Source organism: Scyliorhinus torazame, chromosome 1, assembly GCF_047496885.1.
Source record: "Scyliorhinus torazame isolate Kashiwa2021f chromosome 1, sScyTor2.1, whole genome shotgun sequence".
In the NCBI taxonomy this organism is placed as follows: Eukaryota; Metazoa; Chordata; class Chondrichthyes; order Carcharhiniformes; family Scyliorhinidae; genus Scyliorhinus; species Scyliorhinus torazame.
This window is the reverse complement of record NC_092707.1, coordinates 56,233,898-56,251,882: the sequence shown is the minus strand read 5'-3', so window position 1 is coordinate 56,251,882 and position 17,985 is coordinate 56,233,898. Positions and strand designations below refer to the sequence as shown.

Here is a 17,985-nt window from a genome sequence, read left to right as displayed (position 1 = left end):
AAAACGTTTTCAAAACCCAGTTTGAGATATTTTATCCCCTATAGGGGCTGGTTTAGCATAATGGGCTAAACAGCTGGCTTGTAATGCAGAACAAGGCCAGCAGCGCGGGTTTAATTTCCGTACCGGCCTCCCCGAACAGGCGCCGGAATGTGTCGACTAGTGGCTTTTCACAGTAACTTCATTGACGCCTACTTGTGACAATAAGTGATTATTATTATTATTATTCATAGAATCGTAGAATTTACAGTGCATTCATATGCTCTATTCCTCATTTGTCATGTACTAGTCATTTGCCCAGCCACTGAGGAGCTGGGCAAATGACTAGCCCTTCAACTGATTACTTGAGTTGTGTAAAATAACCTCTTAGGTTATTTTGTTTTGATTCTTTTTCCTATCAATAGGGAAGTACATGAGAGTAAATTTTACGACTGATTAGGTGATACACTTCAAAAATATTAGAAACATGAAGTAATTGGACAGAAAATCACATGCAACGTGGCTGCATTTTTCAATTTATGCCAACTGTACAGGAGATACTACAAAGTCCATTGTATAATCTCCACTTGGCTCTTCCTTCTGACATCAGTGCTGGCATAAGGAATTGCAGGCGCAAGTGTTCTATCACTTTGTCCAACAAAGAAATTTTGGAAACTATGTTGAAAATGGTTCCATTTGTGTAATCGAGTTCTACATTTTTTAAATGCTAAAACAAACTTTACAAAAAAAAGAAAATTGTCATTCATTTCATAATCTGTAATGTAGTGCTTGAATTAACTGTCTACCATATTCAGTTAGTCATTGTCAATTGTTTTGCAGAAAGGTCAAGCAAACTATTGCTTTTTCCTCTAAATAAGAATAAGTATATATATAGGAAAGATTATAGTTAGATTATTCAAAGCAAATAATTAATTATTTTGAAGTGTTTTAAAAACAAAGGTAACAGTATATTATCACTTGTAAATTTGTGTAAAGACATTTAGTTTCCTCTGTTCAAGTAAACGTTGCAACATGAAACTACAAAGATAATTAAGATTGAGACTTTAATGTGTATATGATTGAGAAACTAATTTTTGGACCTTCCCTCTAGGAGTGCCTTTCGACAGGGTCTGGTCACTGGGAGTAAGCCTATAATTCATCCCATTTTGCACTGGCTTCTGCAGCGAACCAATGAGCTTAAAAAAAGAGCATACCTAGCTCGCTTTCTTGTCAAGGTGGAGATCCCTGCTGACTTTTTGCAGGACGATGTTGTGGCAGACACTTATCATCAGGTTCAGTAATTACATCTATAATTCAATTGTGAATGATTAATATTTCTTAGCATAGATATTTATTTGTCGAAGAGTAATGTTTCTTTAATTTAATATTTTAATCTGAAGCTTTTTCAGAATTTGTAAAACAGACTGAACATTTTTTTAAAATAAATTTAAAGTGCCAGTTCTTTTTTGTTCCAATTAAGGGGCACTTTAGCGTAGCCAATCCACCTACCCTGCACATCTTTGGGTTGTGGGGGTGAGACCCATGCAGATATGGGAGAATGTACAAACTCCACACAGGCAGTGACCCGGGGCTGGGATCGAACCCGGGTCCTCGGTGCCGTGAGGCAGCAGTGCTAACCACTGCACCAGCGTGCCGCCTCCAGACCAGACTGAACATTAACTGGATTTAAACAGTTTCAGATCTTGCTTAAACCTAGAAAATCCTGAAATTGGCAGAAATGTTTTTAAGAAGTGCTCTGGTTTTTGTTTTCAGTACGAAGAATTGGTGGAAGGATTCAAAACCTTGCACAGGGAATGTGAACAGTTGAAGAACTGTGGTTTTTCAACTGCAGAAATAAGAAGGGTAAGTAGTAAATAAATATCTGCAAAGGCATAAAGACTTATTTTGCAACGGTAATCTCTTACATGCAAGAGCCTTAAGTGCAATTAAATTGAGAACCTCAAATGTAAATAATGTTATTAATATTTGAAAACCAACTAAATGATTTTGACTTTACTATCTCTTTAATGAAATTACTTTGAGAGTGCTGTGACACAAATTGACACTGTAACCATCTTATTCAAGAATGTATGTCTTTTGAAGTAATTCTCTCAAGAATAACATTATTCACGTCACTCTCAATAATTCACTCTAATATTCAAAAAGGGAGTTAGCGAGAAAACGGAATTATAGACTAGTGAGCCTAACATCGGTAGTGGGGAAAATTCTTGAATCCATTATCAAGGACTTTATAGCGGAACATTTAGAAAGCAGTGGCAGGATCAGTTAGAGTCATCATGGATTTATGAAGTGGAAATCATGCTTGACAAAACTGTTGGAATTCTTTGAAAAGGTAACTAGTAGAGTTGAAAAGGGGGAGCCAGCCGATGTGGTATATTTGGACTAATTACTAAAGCTGCTATTCGACAAAAAAATGTTCAGAGGTTACGACCTGAAATTCTTGTACTCCCATCGTCGATCTACAACTCTTCTTTCCTTATCACCCTTGTCTTCTTTTCTGAGGATGGGTTATCCACTCTAAGCTCTTAACATTTTTCTCTTTCTATAGATGATGGCTGATCTGTGTTTCAAGCACTTTTCTGTTTTCTATTTTATATTGTCAGCATTCACAGTATATTTTGCTTTTACTAATCATATTATGAACATCATATTGCGCATGGAATCTTACAAGAGGAGGGAGATTTGAGAATAGAACAAATTTAAAGGCTTTGTGTCTGAGTGCATGAAGCATTCGGATCAAAATTAATGAGTTAACAACGCAATTAGAGACAAAGGTGTATGATTTTGCGACAATTACTGAGACATGGTTACAAGGAGACCAGGTCTGGAAGTTAAATATCCAATGGTGCTCAGTATTTTGGAAGGATAGAGAGATAGGAAATGGTGGTGGTGCAGTTTTGCCAATAAAGGAAGGGATCATTACTGTTGTGACAAATGATATAGGTATTGGAGGTCAAGATGTGGAATCGGCCTGGGTAGAAATAAGAAAAAAAGGAAAGAAGTCCCTGGTTGGAGTAATCTATAGATCACCAAACAGTACAAACAACAAACAAAGAACAAAGAAATGTACAGCACAGGAACAGGCCCTTCGGCCCTCCAAGCCCGTGCCGACCATGCTGCCCGACTAAACTACAATCTTCTACACTTTCTGGGTCCGTATCCCTCTATTCCCATCCTATTCATGTATTTATCAAGATGCCCCTTAAATGTCACTATCGTCCCTGCTTCCACCACCTTCTCCGGTAGCGAGTTCCAGGCACCCACTACCCTCGGTGTAAAAGGTAGTTCCACAGTTGGACACAATATGAACCAGGAAATTCTGGGGCTGTGAGAGAAAGTTGTGACAATAATCATGGCTGATTTAATATGCATATAAACTGGATTAATCAAATTGGCAAGGATAGTCTCGAGGGAGAGTTCATTGAATGTATTAGAGATTGTTTCTTGGAGTAATATGTTTTGGAGCCAACCAGGGAGCAGGCTATTCTTGATTTGGTATTGTGTAATGAGGAGCAATAAACTAATTACTTCATAGTTTTTAAACAAATTTAGAGTACCCAATTAATTTATTTCCAATTAAGGGGCAATTTTAGTGTGGCCAATCCACCTACCCTGCACATCTTTGGGTTGTGGGGATGAAACTCGCGCAAACAAGGGGATAATGTGCAAACTCCACATGGACAATGATCCAGAGCCGTGATTGAACCTTGGACCGCGGCGCCGTGAGGCAGCAGTGCTAACCACTGCGCCACCGTACTGCCCCTAATGACCTCATAGTTAAGGATCCTCTAGGGAAGAGTGATCATAGCATGATTGAATTTCAAATTCAGTTTGAGGGTGAGAAACTGGAGTCCCACACTTGCATTCTGAAGTTAAAGGTAATTAAGTAGGCAAATGGACAGATTTGGCCCTACTGGACTGGGCAGGAAGACTTAAAGGTTAGGATAGTTGACGAATAGTGGCAGTTGTTTAAGGAGATATTCAATTCCTCCCAACTAAAATATATTCCAAAGAGGAAGAAAGATTGTAAGAGGAGGAAAGCATTCATGGCTAAGCAAGGAAGTTAAAGATAACATAAAGACAGAAACTAAGGCATACCAGATTACAGTTTTCGTGAGAAAGACGGAGGTTGCGGGGTGACCTGATAGAGGTCTACAAGATTATGAGGGGCATGGATAGAGTGGATGGGCAGGCACTCTTTCCCAGGGTGGAGGGGTCAGTCACCAGGGGGCACAGATTTAAGGTCCGAGGGGCAAAGTTTAGAGGAGATGTGCGAGGCAGGTTTTTTTTATGCAGAGGGTGGTGAGTGTCTGGAAGGCTTTGCCAGGGGAGGTTGTGGAAGCAGATACGTTAATGGCGTTCAAAAGGCATCTTGACAAGCATATGGGTGTAGAGGGATACAGCACCAGCCATGCCCCAGTAATCTCTGATCGTTCCCATGGAACACCACCAGAGGTAGACTTCCAGATTGCTGATCATACTCGACCACAACAGTTGAAGTGCCCACTATTTCCAGCAGTTCCCCTGAATAAATGACCAACTGCGCGCTGGTATCCAACAGGGTCAGTGATTGAAGACCTGACCAAATGCAGTCAAACATACGCCGACTGACCGCAGACACTGCCACCTGAGTATTGAGCTCCATGTAGATGGGATGTCCATTAATTTGCAGAGAGATCTGGATGGACACTACTTTTGGAGTAGCCACACGGTTTATCTGCTGATAGGTACTGTCGTCATCTTCCACATAGTAAGACCTGTCACATAGGGTCGGTCGCACCTGGTGGGTCAGCGGGCGGTTAGATCTCACGGGGCCTCCTATTCCATGGTCCCTGCGGCCTTTGCAATTCGTGCTGGACGGCGGTTGTATTCCCGTTCCTCAAAGTCTGGAGAGAACACCCAGCAGGCGCTCCCGGCCTCTGTTACGGAGGCATGTGTTCCTCCTGTAGGCATCCCACTGCCGGGGGCCGGCCTCCTCAATTCTAGCCGAGTGTGATTGACGCTCGCCTTGGCATCCCAGACTGAATTCCTGGAACCCTGTTTGGTGTTTTATCTCGAGATGGCTAACTCCACTGCGTGTTGCAGGTCAAAGTGGGCCTCAGCTAGCCATTTCTTCTGCGTGGTAGGGCAGCACGGTGGCGCAGTGGATAGCATTGGGACTACAGGGCTGAGGACCCGGGTTCGATTCCTGGCCCCGGGTCACTGTCCGTGTGGTGTTTGCACATTCTCCCCGTGTCTGCGTGGGTTTCATCCCCACAACCCAAAGATGTGAAGGTTAGGTGGATTGGCCATGCTAAATTGCCCCTTAATTGGAAAAAAATAATAATTGGGTACTGTAAATTTATTTTTTTTTAATTAAAAAATTCTTCTGCGTGGCTGCATCGTGGAATCCACACATAAGCAGTTCCGGAGTGTCTAATTTAATGTTGCTCTAAATTTGCATGTCTCTGCCAGCTTTCGGAGGCAGGCCAGGAAGTCACTCACTGACTCGGCTTGGGGATCTACCTGTTAAGGGGAAGCTCCGCCCCCTTAAAGGGGCAGTTCATATTCTGGGGAGGTCATGGGGAAACCCTATGGTCTTGATCCCAGGGCTTCCATTGGGGTTAAAAAGATCAGTTCCAGCCACTCTAAAATGTGACATGTATAAAGGGTCAAAGGCAAAAAAATCATATGTTTTTAATAAATTTACTGGAGACATTGTTCAATTAAGCAATAAAACAATAATGTAACATGTGGCGATGTTGATGTGAATTAAAAAAATCAATCTTGACTGCTTTGCCTTTTGCTTTTCAATTTAGTTCAGGTTAGTTCTCAGGAAGGAGCAATGTCAATCATTCTACAAAAGGCAATGCTTCTTTTCATGTTTGTATCCTTGTCACCTTTTTAAAAAAATTTCAGCTGATTATGAGATCGGCCATGATCGTGCGTGTAAAATGAGCTATCTTTGGCTTCTCTTCCTGTTATTTAAATTCACTTAATTTCACCAATTCCACCAATTTTTCTGTGTCGAATTCCTCTTGCTGAGACCTCCTCTACTTCATCTGTGGCAAGGTCTTCAAATCCCTCTATCCCAACTTGTTTTGTCCACTCGACAATCTTGGTTTGTTCAGCATCCACACTAGTGAACCCTGTGAAATAATTCACAGCCTTGGGCTGAACCTTCTCCTGTAGGCGTTTATAGTTGATTCTCTAACTCATCCCATGAGTCTTTAAGGGGCTGGTTTAGCTCAATGGGGTAGACAGCTGGTTTGTGATGCAGAGCAAGGCCAGCAGCGCGGGTTCAATTCCTGCACCAGCTGAGAATTCTGAATTCTCCCTCTGTGTACCCGAACAGGCGCAGGAATGTGGCGACTAGGGGATTTTCACAGTAACTTCATTGCAGTGTTAATGTAAGCCTAGTTGTGACAATAAAGGTTATTTATTTTTTATTTAATTATCCATATTGCTGTAAAGATGTTCAATTTCTTCCAGTAATTGAGACTGTGGTCAAACAGTTTCCTTCCACAAGGTTGAGAATGTGGTTGAAACTCGTAGATGCCTAATAAGATTTAAAGGATGCAATGACCTCTGGTCCATTGGCTGGATAGGGTGACATTGTATCTGGGGTAAAAACAAAATGTCAGTTTATGGATGGTTGTTCACAAGAATGTGGATGCCCAGGTGCGTCATCAAGGAGAAGTAGGACCTTAGAGGTCAAGTTATTTTCCATGTAGATGGTCAATTTATTTTCCCTCCAGTAAGCCCTGACCTCATGGAGAAAGCAATTCTCAAACCAGTCCTCAAATACTGCTGCTGTAACACAGGCGTTATTGTTAGACTTCCAAAAATCTGGTAAATGTGATGTATTTTTCCCTTAAAAGGCTCAAAGGTTTTCTGACTTATAAACGAACATCAGTTTACATTTAAAACCAGCCCGTAGTAAGAGCTTTAGCCTGTCCTTTGCAGCTTTAAAACCAGGTCCTGTCCTTTCAACCAGAGACCTCCTCTGTTTTTGAGGCTCTATTTCACATGTCTAGTAACTTCTCAATTTCTGCCAAATATGAATCTCTCTTACTCACAAAAGTTTTTAAAAAATATATTTTTATCGGCATTTTTGATTTTATATACAGTTGCATTTCCTGTTCGTTATTGTACATTTACATTTTGTCACCATCTGTCCCGGTGCGCTGGCGGCACGGTAGCACAGTGGTTAGCTGTGCTTCACAGCGCCAAGGTCCCAGGTATGATTCTCGGCTTGGGTCACTGTCTGTGTAGAGTTTGCATATTCTCCCCGTGTCTGCATGATTTTCCTCCGGTTTCCTCCCACAAGTCCCGAAAGATGTTAGGTAATTTGGACATTCTGAATTCTCCCTCCGTGTACCTGAACAGGCACCGGAATGTGGCGACCAGGAGCTTTTCACAGTAACTTAATTGCAGTGATAACGTAAGTCTACTTATGACAATAAAGATTATTCTTATTATTTCACTCCCAGCCCCTCCTAGATTGAGATACATGTGTCCAAAAATGCCACCGAATTTGGAGAGTAGGCATTCTTGGACATGCGCATCTCCATCAAGGGCATTCACCTCAGCACTTTGCTTTACCGCGAGCCCCAGATAACCTCACAATACTCCACTTCTCCAGCTTCCACCCTAAACAATTTAAAGAAGCCATCCCCCATGGACAAGCCCTCCGTATACACAGGATCTGCTCAGATGAGGAGGAACGTAACAGACATCTACAGACACTGAAGGACACCCTCGTATGGCACTTCGACTCATCGATCAATAGTTCCAATGCGCCACTGCAAAAAACTGCTTCGACCTCCTCGGAAGACAAACACGAGACACAACCGACAGAGTACTCTTCACCATTCAGTACTTCCCCGGAGCGGAGAAACTACGACATCTTTGCCGCCTTCAACACGTCATCGATGAAGATGAACATCTTGTCAAGACCATCCCCACTACTTGCCTTCAAATAACCACGCAACCTCAAACAGACCATTGTTTGCACCAAATTACCCAGCCCTCAGGAGAACAGCGACCACAACACCACACGACCCTGCCATGGCAACCTCTGCACAATGTGCCAGATCATCGACATGGGTACCACCATTACATGTGAGAACACCACCTACCAGGTATGCGGTACATACTCGTGCGACTCGGCCAACGTTGCCTACCTCATACGCTGCAGGAAAGGATGTCCCGAGGCGTGGTACATTGGCGGACTATGCAGACGCTGCAACAATGGATGAACAGACGTCGCGCGACAATCGCCAGGCAGGAATGTTCCCTTCCAGTTGGGGAACACTTCAGCAGTCAAGGGCATTCAGCCTCTGATCTTCGGGTAAGAGTTTTCCAAGGCGGCCTTCGGGGTACATGGCCATGCAGAATCGCCGAGCAGAAACTGTTAGCCAAGTTCCGCGCGCATGAGTACGGCCTCAACCTGGGCCTTGGATTCATGTCGCATTACATTCACCCCCCCCCAACCATCTGGACTGAGCTTGCGAAATCCTACCAACTGTACAGGCTTGAGACAATTTATACATCCTTAACCTGTGATTACCCCTCAAGTCTCACCGTCTGGACCTGTAAAGACTTAATTACCTGCAAAGACTTGCATTCAAAGTATCATCTTGCATCTTTGACTTTGTCTATATATGGGTTTGTGGAACCCACCTCTTCACTCACCTGATGAAGGAGCTGTGCTCCGAAAGCTTGTGATTCAAAACAAATCTGTTGGACTTTAACCTGGTGTTGTAAGATTTCTTACTGTGCCCACCCCCGTCCAAGCTGGCATCTCTACATCTTGTGTATTCCTGTCTGTCCTCTTCTAATTTTTTATTTTCTTCCTTTCTAGTTGTTGTTGGCCTCGAACAGGTCTTTGAACAGGCTGACAAATTGCCCCCATGCTTTGAGGCAGCTTTCCTCCGACCCTCGGATGGTGTATTTGATCTTCTCCGAGAGGAGAAATTCCACCTGGTCTGCCAGCCAGTCTGCAGCTGTGGGTGATGCTATTGATCGCCAGCCAAGCAGGATTCTCCAGCGTGCAATTAAGAAAGCGAAAGCTAGGGCATCGGCCCATTTCCCCATGTGTAGCTCTGGCTGCTCTGATACCTTGAAGATTGCCATTTCTGGGCACGGCTCCACCTTCACCCCACAACCTTGGACATTGCCTTGGAAAAGGCTGTTCAGAACCCGACGAGCTTGGGGCAGCCCCAAAACATGTAGGTGTGGTTGGTCGGGCTCCTCTGGCACTGTTCACATTTGTCCACCACCTCCGGGAAGAATCCGTTCATTCGGGTTCTGGTTAAGTGTGCTCTGTGCACCACTTTCAACTGCATGAGGCTGAGCTTTGCACAGGAGTAGGTAGAGTTGACCCTGCTCAGTGCTTCACTCCAGAGTCCCCAACCCACTTCTGTCCCCCGCTCGTCCCCCCATTTCCGTCTGGTCTCGTCTACTGCTATTTGGGCCCTGTCCAGTAGTTGTCCATAAATCTTCCCACAGTTTCCCCCTTATTTACTGTCCGTATTCATCAGGTCCTCTTATAGTGTGGTCTTCGGGGCCCTGGAATATCCTACCACGAGGGGCTGTTTAGCACAGGGCTAAATCGCTGGCTTTGAAAGCAGACCAAGGCAGGCCAGCAGCACGGTTCAATTCCCATAACAGCCTCCCCGAACAGGCGCTGGAATGTGGCGACTAGGGGCTTTTCACAGTAACTTCATTGAAACCTACTTGTGACAATAAGCGATTTTCATTTCATTTTCATTTTCATTCATTTCATTTTCATACTGTCTCTTTGCAGAGAAAGTGTTTTATTTGTAGGTGCCTCATTTCTTGTCCTGTTGGTAGTTCCAATTCCTCCGTCAGTTTCTTTAGTGTTGTTATTCTGTTTGCTATATAGAAGTCCCTGACTGTCAGTGTTCCCCTGTACTGTCTCCATTTCTTAAAGGTGGTGTCTAGCATGGCTGGTGGGAACGTGTGGTTTCTGCAGATGGGGTACACCTCGGTTAGTCCTAAAAATGTTGCCTCATTTGGTTCCACCTTTTCAGTGTGGCAACTACCAATGGGCTGGAAGTGTATTTTGTCGGTAGAGGTGGGTGTGCTGCTGTGGCTAGGGCCCGGAGGGTACGCACCCTGCAGGAGGCCTCCTCCATGCGCACCCGTTACGAATTGGGTTTGTGCACCCATCCCCTCACTCTTTCTGCCGTAGCTGCCCAGTGGTAGTATTGCAGGTTTGGTAATGCCAGGCCATTCTTAATTCTTCCCCCTCCCCCCGAGGAAGGCCTTTGGGATGAAGATCGGTATGGAAGAGAAACCTCGGCAGTACGTTCATTTTGATCGTCTGCACTCTCCCCGCCAGGGAGAGTGGGAGTGCAGCTCTTTCAGGATCTGCATTATTGTTTTCAGTCCTTCCTGTGGTTTTGAGACGTATAGGAGCAGATCACCCGTATGGAGTGAGATTCTGTGCTCTGTCTCTTTTTTAAAAAATAAATGTTTTATTAAAATTTTTCCAATGAGCGTTTTTACATAACAAAAATAGAAATACAGATAGTAATAAAAAATAACAATAAACATATCCCAAAGCTTACAGTGAAACTACTTGCCCAACAGATTTTCTCCCCCCCCCAAAAAAAAAGGATGCTGCTGCTGCTGACACTTACTGCTCCCCTAGAAAGTCAAGGAAAGGTTGCCACCGCCGGGAGAACCCCATCAAGGACCCTCTCAAGGTGGACTTTATTCGCTCCAGGCTGAGGAACCCTGCCATATCGCTAACCCAGGTCTCCACACCCAGGGGGTTTGAGTCCCTCCACATTAGCAAGATCCGTCTCCGGGCTACCAGGGAGGCAAAGGCCTCTTTCGCTTCCTGCACTCCCGGATCCTCCGACACCCCAAATATTGTTATTGTTGGACTCTCCTTCACCCGAGTGTCCAAAATCCTAGACATCACCCTCGCAAACCCCTGCCAGAATTCTTTAAGCGTCGGGCATGCCCAAAACATATGGGCATGGTTTGCCGGACTCCCTGCCCATCTCGGGCACCTGTCCTCCACCCCAAAAAACTTACTCATTCTTGCCAGCGTTATATGCGCCCGATGCACCACCTTAAACTGAATAAACTGAGCCTGGCACATGATGAGGAGGTGTTCACCCTATCCAGGGCGTCGGCCCACAGGCCCTTATCCAGCTCCTCCTCCCACTTGCCCCTCAACTCCTCCACTGAGGCTTCCTCCATCTCCTGCAGCTCCTGATACATGTCTGACACCTTCCCCTCCCCTACCCAGATGCCAGACACCACCCTGTCCTGTATCCTACGCGGGGGCAGCAGCGGAAATGTCCCCACCTGTTTTCTAAGAAAGTTCCGAACCTGGAGGCACCTGAACGCATTCCCCGGGGGCAGGCCGAACTTCTGCTCTAGCGCCTGCATGCTAGGGAAAGTCCGGTCTATAAACACGTCCCCCAGCCTCCTAATACCTGCCCTATACCAGCCTTGGTATCCCCCATCCAACCTACCCGGAGCAAATCTGTGGTTGTTCCGTATCGGGGTCAACACCGAGGCCCCCTCCTCTCCCCTGTGCCTCCTTCACTGTCCCCAGATCCTCAGTGGCGCCGTCACCACCGGACTAGTGGTGTATCGCGCCGGCGAGAACGGCAGCGGAGCCGTAACAAGTGCCCCTAGACTGGTGCCTCTACACGACGCCGCCTCCAACCACCCCCACGCCGCCCTCCTCCATCATCCATTTCCTGATCATGGCCACATTGGCCGCCCAGTAATAACTGCAGAAGTTCGGCAGAGCCCCAAGAATACCCTTTTGACTCGCGGGGTTTTATTCGCCCACACAAATCCCATCACAATCCTATTTACCCATTTAAAGAAGGACTTGGGGATGAAAATGGGGAGGCACTGAAATACGAAGAGGAACCTGGGGAGAACCGTCATCTTCACAGTCTGCACCCTGTCCCGCCAAGGAAAGCGGGATCTTATCACCTTTTAAACTCTCCCTCCATCTGCTCCACTAGCCGGGTTAAGTTGAGCCTGTGCAGGGCATCCCAGTTCCTGGCCACTTGTATCCCCAAGTACCAAAAGCTCCTCTCCACTATCCTGAGCGGGAGCTCCCTCAGTCTCTCCTCCTGGCCCTACTGTGGACCACGAGCAGCTCACTCTTCTCCACGTTCAACTTGTACCCCAAGAACCTCCCGAAGTCCCCCAGGATCCGCATGACCTCCTACATCCCCTCTAGCGGGTCCGAAATATACAACAGCAGGTAAGCCCTGTAGAGGGAGACCCGGTGCTCCTCCCCTCGGCGTACCAGTCCCCTCCAATCCCCCAAAGTCCTGAACGCAATGGCCAATGGCGCAATTGCCAGGGCAAACAGCAACGGGGACAGGGGACACCCCTGTCTCGTCCCCCGATGCAGCCTGAAATATTCCGACCTTAGCCGGTTTGTGGGGACACTCGCTACAGGGGCCCGATACAGCAGCTTGACCCACCCTATAAATCCCTCCCCAAATCCAAACCTGCCTAGCGCCTCCCACAGATACTCCCACTCCACCCTGTCAAAGGCCTTCTCCGCGTCCATCGCAGCCACCACCTCCACCTCCGAGGGCATCATAATAATAATCAGGAGCCTCCTCACATTCGCGTTCAGCTGCCTGCCCTTAAAAAAAACCCGTCTGCTCCTCCCAATCACTCCCGGGACACAGTCCTCTATTCTGGCAGCCAGAAGTTTTGCCAACAGCTTGGCATCCACGTTCAGGAGCGATATCGGCCTGTAGGATCCACACTGAAGCGGATCCTTCTCCTTCTTCAGGATAAGCGAGATCAATGCCTGCAACATTGTCGGAGGGAGGATCCCTTTCTCCTTTGCCTCATTGAAGGTTCTCATCAGGAGCGGGCTCAACAGCTCCGAGAACTTCTTATAAAATTCTACGGGGAAACCGTCTGGGCCTGGGGCCTTGCCCGTCTGCATGCCTGCCAGCCCCCTGCCTACCTCCTCCAACCCAATCGGGGCCCCCAGTCCCTGCACCCGCTCTGCTTCCCCCTTGGGAACCTCAACCGGTCCATGAACCGCCTCATCCCTTCCCCCTCCCCAGGGGGTTCCGACTCTATAACCTTCCGTAGAACTCCCTGAAGACTTCATTGACCCTCTCTGGGCTCAGCACCATGTTGCCTTCCCTATCCCGCACTCCCCCAATCTCTCTGGCTGCCTCCCTCCTGCGCAGCTGGTGCGCCATCTCCCTATTTTGGCCAACCGTGTGCCCTCTCCTCCCTCCACCAGCTCTCCCCCTGGCGGCCCCCTCGCCCGACTCTCCATCCATACCCCTCACCTGCCTCCCCTTCAGTCAGCAAAGCCCCCCCCCCCCCCCCGGGCCAAGCATCTGCTTAGCTCTGGTTTCCCCCCATTGTGCTTCCGTGAGTCAGCTCACCCATGCTGACCCCGGCCGCTCCCGCCTCTATATACCAACCCTTAGCTTGTTGCCTCCTTCGGGCCCCCCCCTCCCCTGCAGGGTAGAGGGGCAAGCGCCACCTGGGACCTCCCCGTGCGCCGGACAGCCCGTCCCGGGCGTTTCCCACCCCCTAGCACCGAACACTTGGAAAACAAGATACTTGGAAAACAAGCAAAACAAAAACAAAACCCCCAACCAAACTAGGGCAGACATGCTCATAAACTTATGCTTTAGTCGCCGTCCTCCCCTTGGTCCCTCCCTACCCGCACGTTTCACCCCCATACAACAGTCCCTTAGTTCAGGTCCAGCTTCTGCCTGATGAACGACCATGCCTCGTCCGGGGTATCAAAATAGTGGTGCTTTCCTGGTATGTTACCCACAGTCTTGCCGGGTGCAGGAGCCCAAACTTCACCCCTTTACCGTGGAGGACTGCCTTCGCCCGGTTAAAACCTGCATGCCTCCTCGCCAGCTCAGCTCCCAGGTTCTGGTAAATTCGGATCTCTCCATTCTCCCACTTACTGCTCCGCTCTTTCTTCGCCCACCGCAGGACTCGCTCCCGGTCTGCCAAGCGCTGAAACCGTATCACCATCGCCCTCGGTGGCTGGTTTACCCTCGGCTTTCTGGCGAGAACCATGTGCGCCCCATCCAGCTCCAAGGGCCGCGGGAAGGCACCCGCGCTCATCAGCGTCCCCAACATTGTGGCCACGTACGTGCTCACGTCCGCCCCCTCCGCTCCTTCAGGAAGGCCCAGGATCCGCAGATTGTGGCTCCGAGATCTGCACTCCAGGTCATCCAGCCTCTCCTGCCATCTCTTATGGAGCGCCTCGTGTGCCTCCACTTTCACCGCCAGGCCCCGGATCTCGTCCTCGTTCTCCGCCACCTTCCTCCTCACCTCCTTGATCTCCTTCTCCTGAATTCACCACAATTCTCTCCATAGAGGCCAGCATCTCCGTTTTCAGCTCCATGAAGCAGTTTTTAAGGAGCTCCTGCTGGTCTCTGGCCCACTGGGCCCACACCTCCCGATCCTCTCCAGCCTCCATTTTGTCCTCCCGGATCTTCTCGACCCTCTTCCCCGGGGTCGCGAATCTGCCGGCTCCGCTCCTGGTCCTCCATGCACCAGCAGGGGGGGGGGGGGGGGGGGCTCTCCCACGTCTGTTCCCACACCGGTCCCTCCTGTTAACTGCCGCCGCCGCTCCTTTTAGCGGCCCAAAACACCGATCCCGGCGGGAGCTGCCGTTCGCGTGACCCAGCAGGTCATGGCCGCTACCGGAAGTCCTCTCTGTCTCTTTTGATGCTCTTTCAGCTTTTTGCGTCCCGCAGACCTATCGGCAGGGGTTTGATTGCCAGGGCGAACAGGAGCGGGGACAGTGGGCATCCCTGCCTTGTGCCTCTATGCAGCTGGAAGTATTCAGAGCTGGTGGTGGTGGTTCGAACGCTCGCCTTTTTCTGGCAGAAGGCCTTGTCAGCTAGAGGTCCATGTTCGGCCTCCATGTGGGGCACTGGGCACGGCGGGTCTCCAACCTCACATCCACATTGTGCGGAGCGCCATTGGAGATGATGACTGCAGAGTATTCCGCTCCTACAATTCCTGGAAGCACCGATTTCCCCACTGCAAAGAAGTCAATACGGGTGCATATTTTATGTACTGGCGAAAAGAACGAGAATTCATTCTCTCCCAGCTGCAGGAACCTCCATGGGTCCACCACCCCCCATCTGTTCCATAAATGTTTCCAGTTCCCTAGCCATGCCTGCTGGTCTCTGTAAATCTCGTCCTCTTGCTAATCAGTGTGGCTACTCCCCTAGCCCTCGTCCCGTAGCATGCATGGTACGTCAGTCCCACCCAGCCCTTTCTTAGCAGTAATCAGTCCTTCTCCCTCCGGCTTCTCAAGTGGGCGAAGACTCTGGATCTTTTCACCGGGCCGCTAAGTCCCTTTATGTTCCAGGTGACTATCCTGATGGGGGGGTTTCTGAACCCCTTTCCTGCTGGATCAACCATACTTACCTGTTGGATGGGCCCTGCAGTCCGGGGTTTCCCTTGTTAGGTGTCCGTCCAAAATGGCCGCGGTCACGTTCTCACCATGAGGCCAGGCCCCTGTGCTCAGATTCTCCCTCTTCCCTGAGAGGTACTCCTCGGTCCTCCTTACTACCGTTATTCCCGTGCTAGCCCTACCTGCTAGTACGGTGGCTCCCCTCCCTGGGCTGGTTTGCCCCTTTATCTGTGTTTTCTGCCTGCCTTCATTCCCTTCACCGCCCCCTCACCTGCTTTCCCTGTCACTGCTCCCTTCTCACTGTATGCCAACTCTTAGCTCAAAAAGAGGCAGTACAGTCCCGGGCAAACACAGTCTACACAGTAGTCTCTAGTCTCCGCTTTTCCTTCCTATTGCAGTCTTTTCGGGGGTGTCTTCACCGCTGCCGATTTGGTCTCTCTCCAAGTCATTGGCTCTCACTAATTCATTAGCCTCAGCCAGGGTGCTAAAGTAGTGTTCGTTCCCCTGGTGTGTACCTAGAGTCTGGCCGGGAACAACATGCTGAACTTCAGCCCACTTTTATAGAGTGTTGATTTTGCTCTATTGAATTTCACACTTTTTTTTTTTTTGCGAGGTCTGCCCCAGTGTGTTGGTAGACCCGGATTCTGTGCCCTTCCCACGAGCGCAATTTCTTCTGTCGGGCCCACTTCAGGATCTTTTCCTGATCCTGGTACCGGTGCAGCTTAGCGATGATTGTTCTCCTGCTTTGGGTTTCGGCCGAGCGACCTGTGTGCCCTGTAGAGTTCTGGAGGGATTGGGGAAGCTGTCTCTCCCGACTAAATTGCCCAGCATTTCGGCGATTATAGTCTGTTGGGTTACTGCCCTTGATGCCCTCTGGCAAACCCGCAATCCAAATATTTTGTCGCTGAGACCTGTTCATACTCCCAAAAGTTAACCTGGGACCCCTACCAGGGACATGAACACACCCTTATTTTATCTTCAGACTGCCTAATGTACCTCATTGTAGATTTATTGATACTGTATTCCCTGGCTAGCATGGTAGCACTAGCATTATTTTTCAGTCTGATATTCTCACTTTTTGGGCAAGTGCCATCAATTATTTTACTTCTTGGTTGTTACTCATCTCTTTTTAAATGTACAGGCTTAATTAAAGATACAGGCTTAAAAATTGCCCAGATACTGCACTGATCAGGAATTAAATTGCAGCAACACATGCAAATAATGGCAGACAATACACGCGCAGTGCACGCTTTCGACTGCAGAAAATACATCATGGACACCATCCATTTTTAAACTTAATTTTAGGTGTTTTTTTCTTTTTTTCCAGCATTTTCTAAAGTGGCTTCTATTTTTTATTTTTAAAACTGTGAATAAGTGAACATTTGGACTGGCAATGGGCAATCTGATGGATAAATACTTGAGCGCAGTTAAGCTTATTCATGAAAGAAGAAATCGCGAATAGCAGGACTTTACTGCATGTCTTTGTTATTAAAATCATTTATTAGCTGCAAATAACAGAAATATATATTCTCAGAATTTTATTAAAATGTCACATTATGCAGAATATAGTACCCGACTTATATATATGTAGATATTAATAGATAGAGGTTTTGTTTGGAAATTAATATGTTTAAAACCTCAAATGTGTTAAAACGCTTCCAGTATATCGGTAATGCATGGCATAATTTTTGTTTTGGACGTAGGATATAAATGCTATGGAGGAAGAGAAGGATCAACTCATTAAGCGTGTGGAACGTCTAAAGAAAAGGGTATGATTCAGTTATCTTGTAAGGATATTGTTTCTTTGGCCACAGTTTGACACATGTCATATGGAAAAACATAATCTGGATTGAAGCAGCATGTTGCCTGCTTAAGGAAGGCATTGAATGACACATTTGAGTAAACTGAGACATGCTGGGAGAGTTGCCAATCTCTACAAGGAGTTGCACACTAGATGCAGACATGTTGATTTAATTGGTGTGAATTCCATGTTGTCATCTGCAGCTACTTATTGAGGGTAGAAGGAAATCACCTGTGAAATATGAACTTGGTCATATTTTCTTAAGATGCTAATAGTAAAAGCAATGTTTACATGTTTCTCCTAGGTGGACACAGTATCAAATCATCAGCGAATGTTAGAGATGGCAAGGCAGCTTCGCGTGGAGAAAGAGAGGGAAGAATCTTTAATGCAGCAAAAGCAGGAACAGAAAAATCAGGTAATTTGTAAAGCATATAGTGTATAAGCTCTATATGGAAATATGTACTTGACCTGATCTGGTTTCATATAGCACTACATTTAATGTTCTAAAGATGCTATACCCTGTATAAGTAAATGTCCCACTGTAATTAGCAGAGGAGCAGAAGTACGGAGCAGTAGTAGCGAGGTTTTGAGGGTCGGCTGAGTTTAAGTGCAAGATTAAAACAGCTGCAGATGAGAGTGCAAGTATGCGGGTTGTACAGAATGCCATAATTACAGCGGAAAGTACATGGCAGTGTATTATGCTTTTGTGAGGCAGGAGAAGTAAAAAAAGCTGCGGAGGGATCGTTAAACAAGGATTTTGAATTTA

General features: G+C 47.3%; 1 protein-coding gene across 4 annotated transcripts in view; it reads left to right on the top strand.

The window, feature by feature from the left end:
• Positions 1-17,985, top strand: part of ift81 (intraflagellar transport 81 homolog) — a 225,098-nt gene that overhangs the window by 15,520 nt on the left and 191,593 nt on the right. For all 4 annotated transcript variants that reach the window (XM_072495120.1, XM_072495113.1, XM_072495115.1 and 1 more), the window contains exons 4-7: positions 1,088-1,268; positions 1,750-1,839; positions 17,122-17,187; positions 17,524-17,634. In XM_072495120.1, the coding sequence (XP_072351221.1) occupies positions 1,088-1,268; positions 1,750-1,839; positions 17,122-17,187; positions 17,524-17,634 (448 nt within the window). The remainder of the gene's footprint in view (positions 1-1,087; positions 1,269-1,749; positions 1,840-17,121; positions 17,188-17,523; positions 17,635-17,985) is intronic.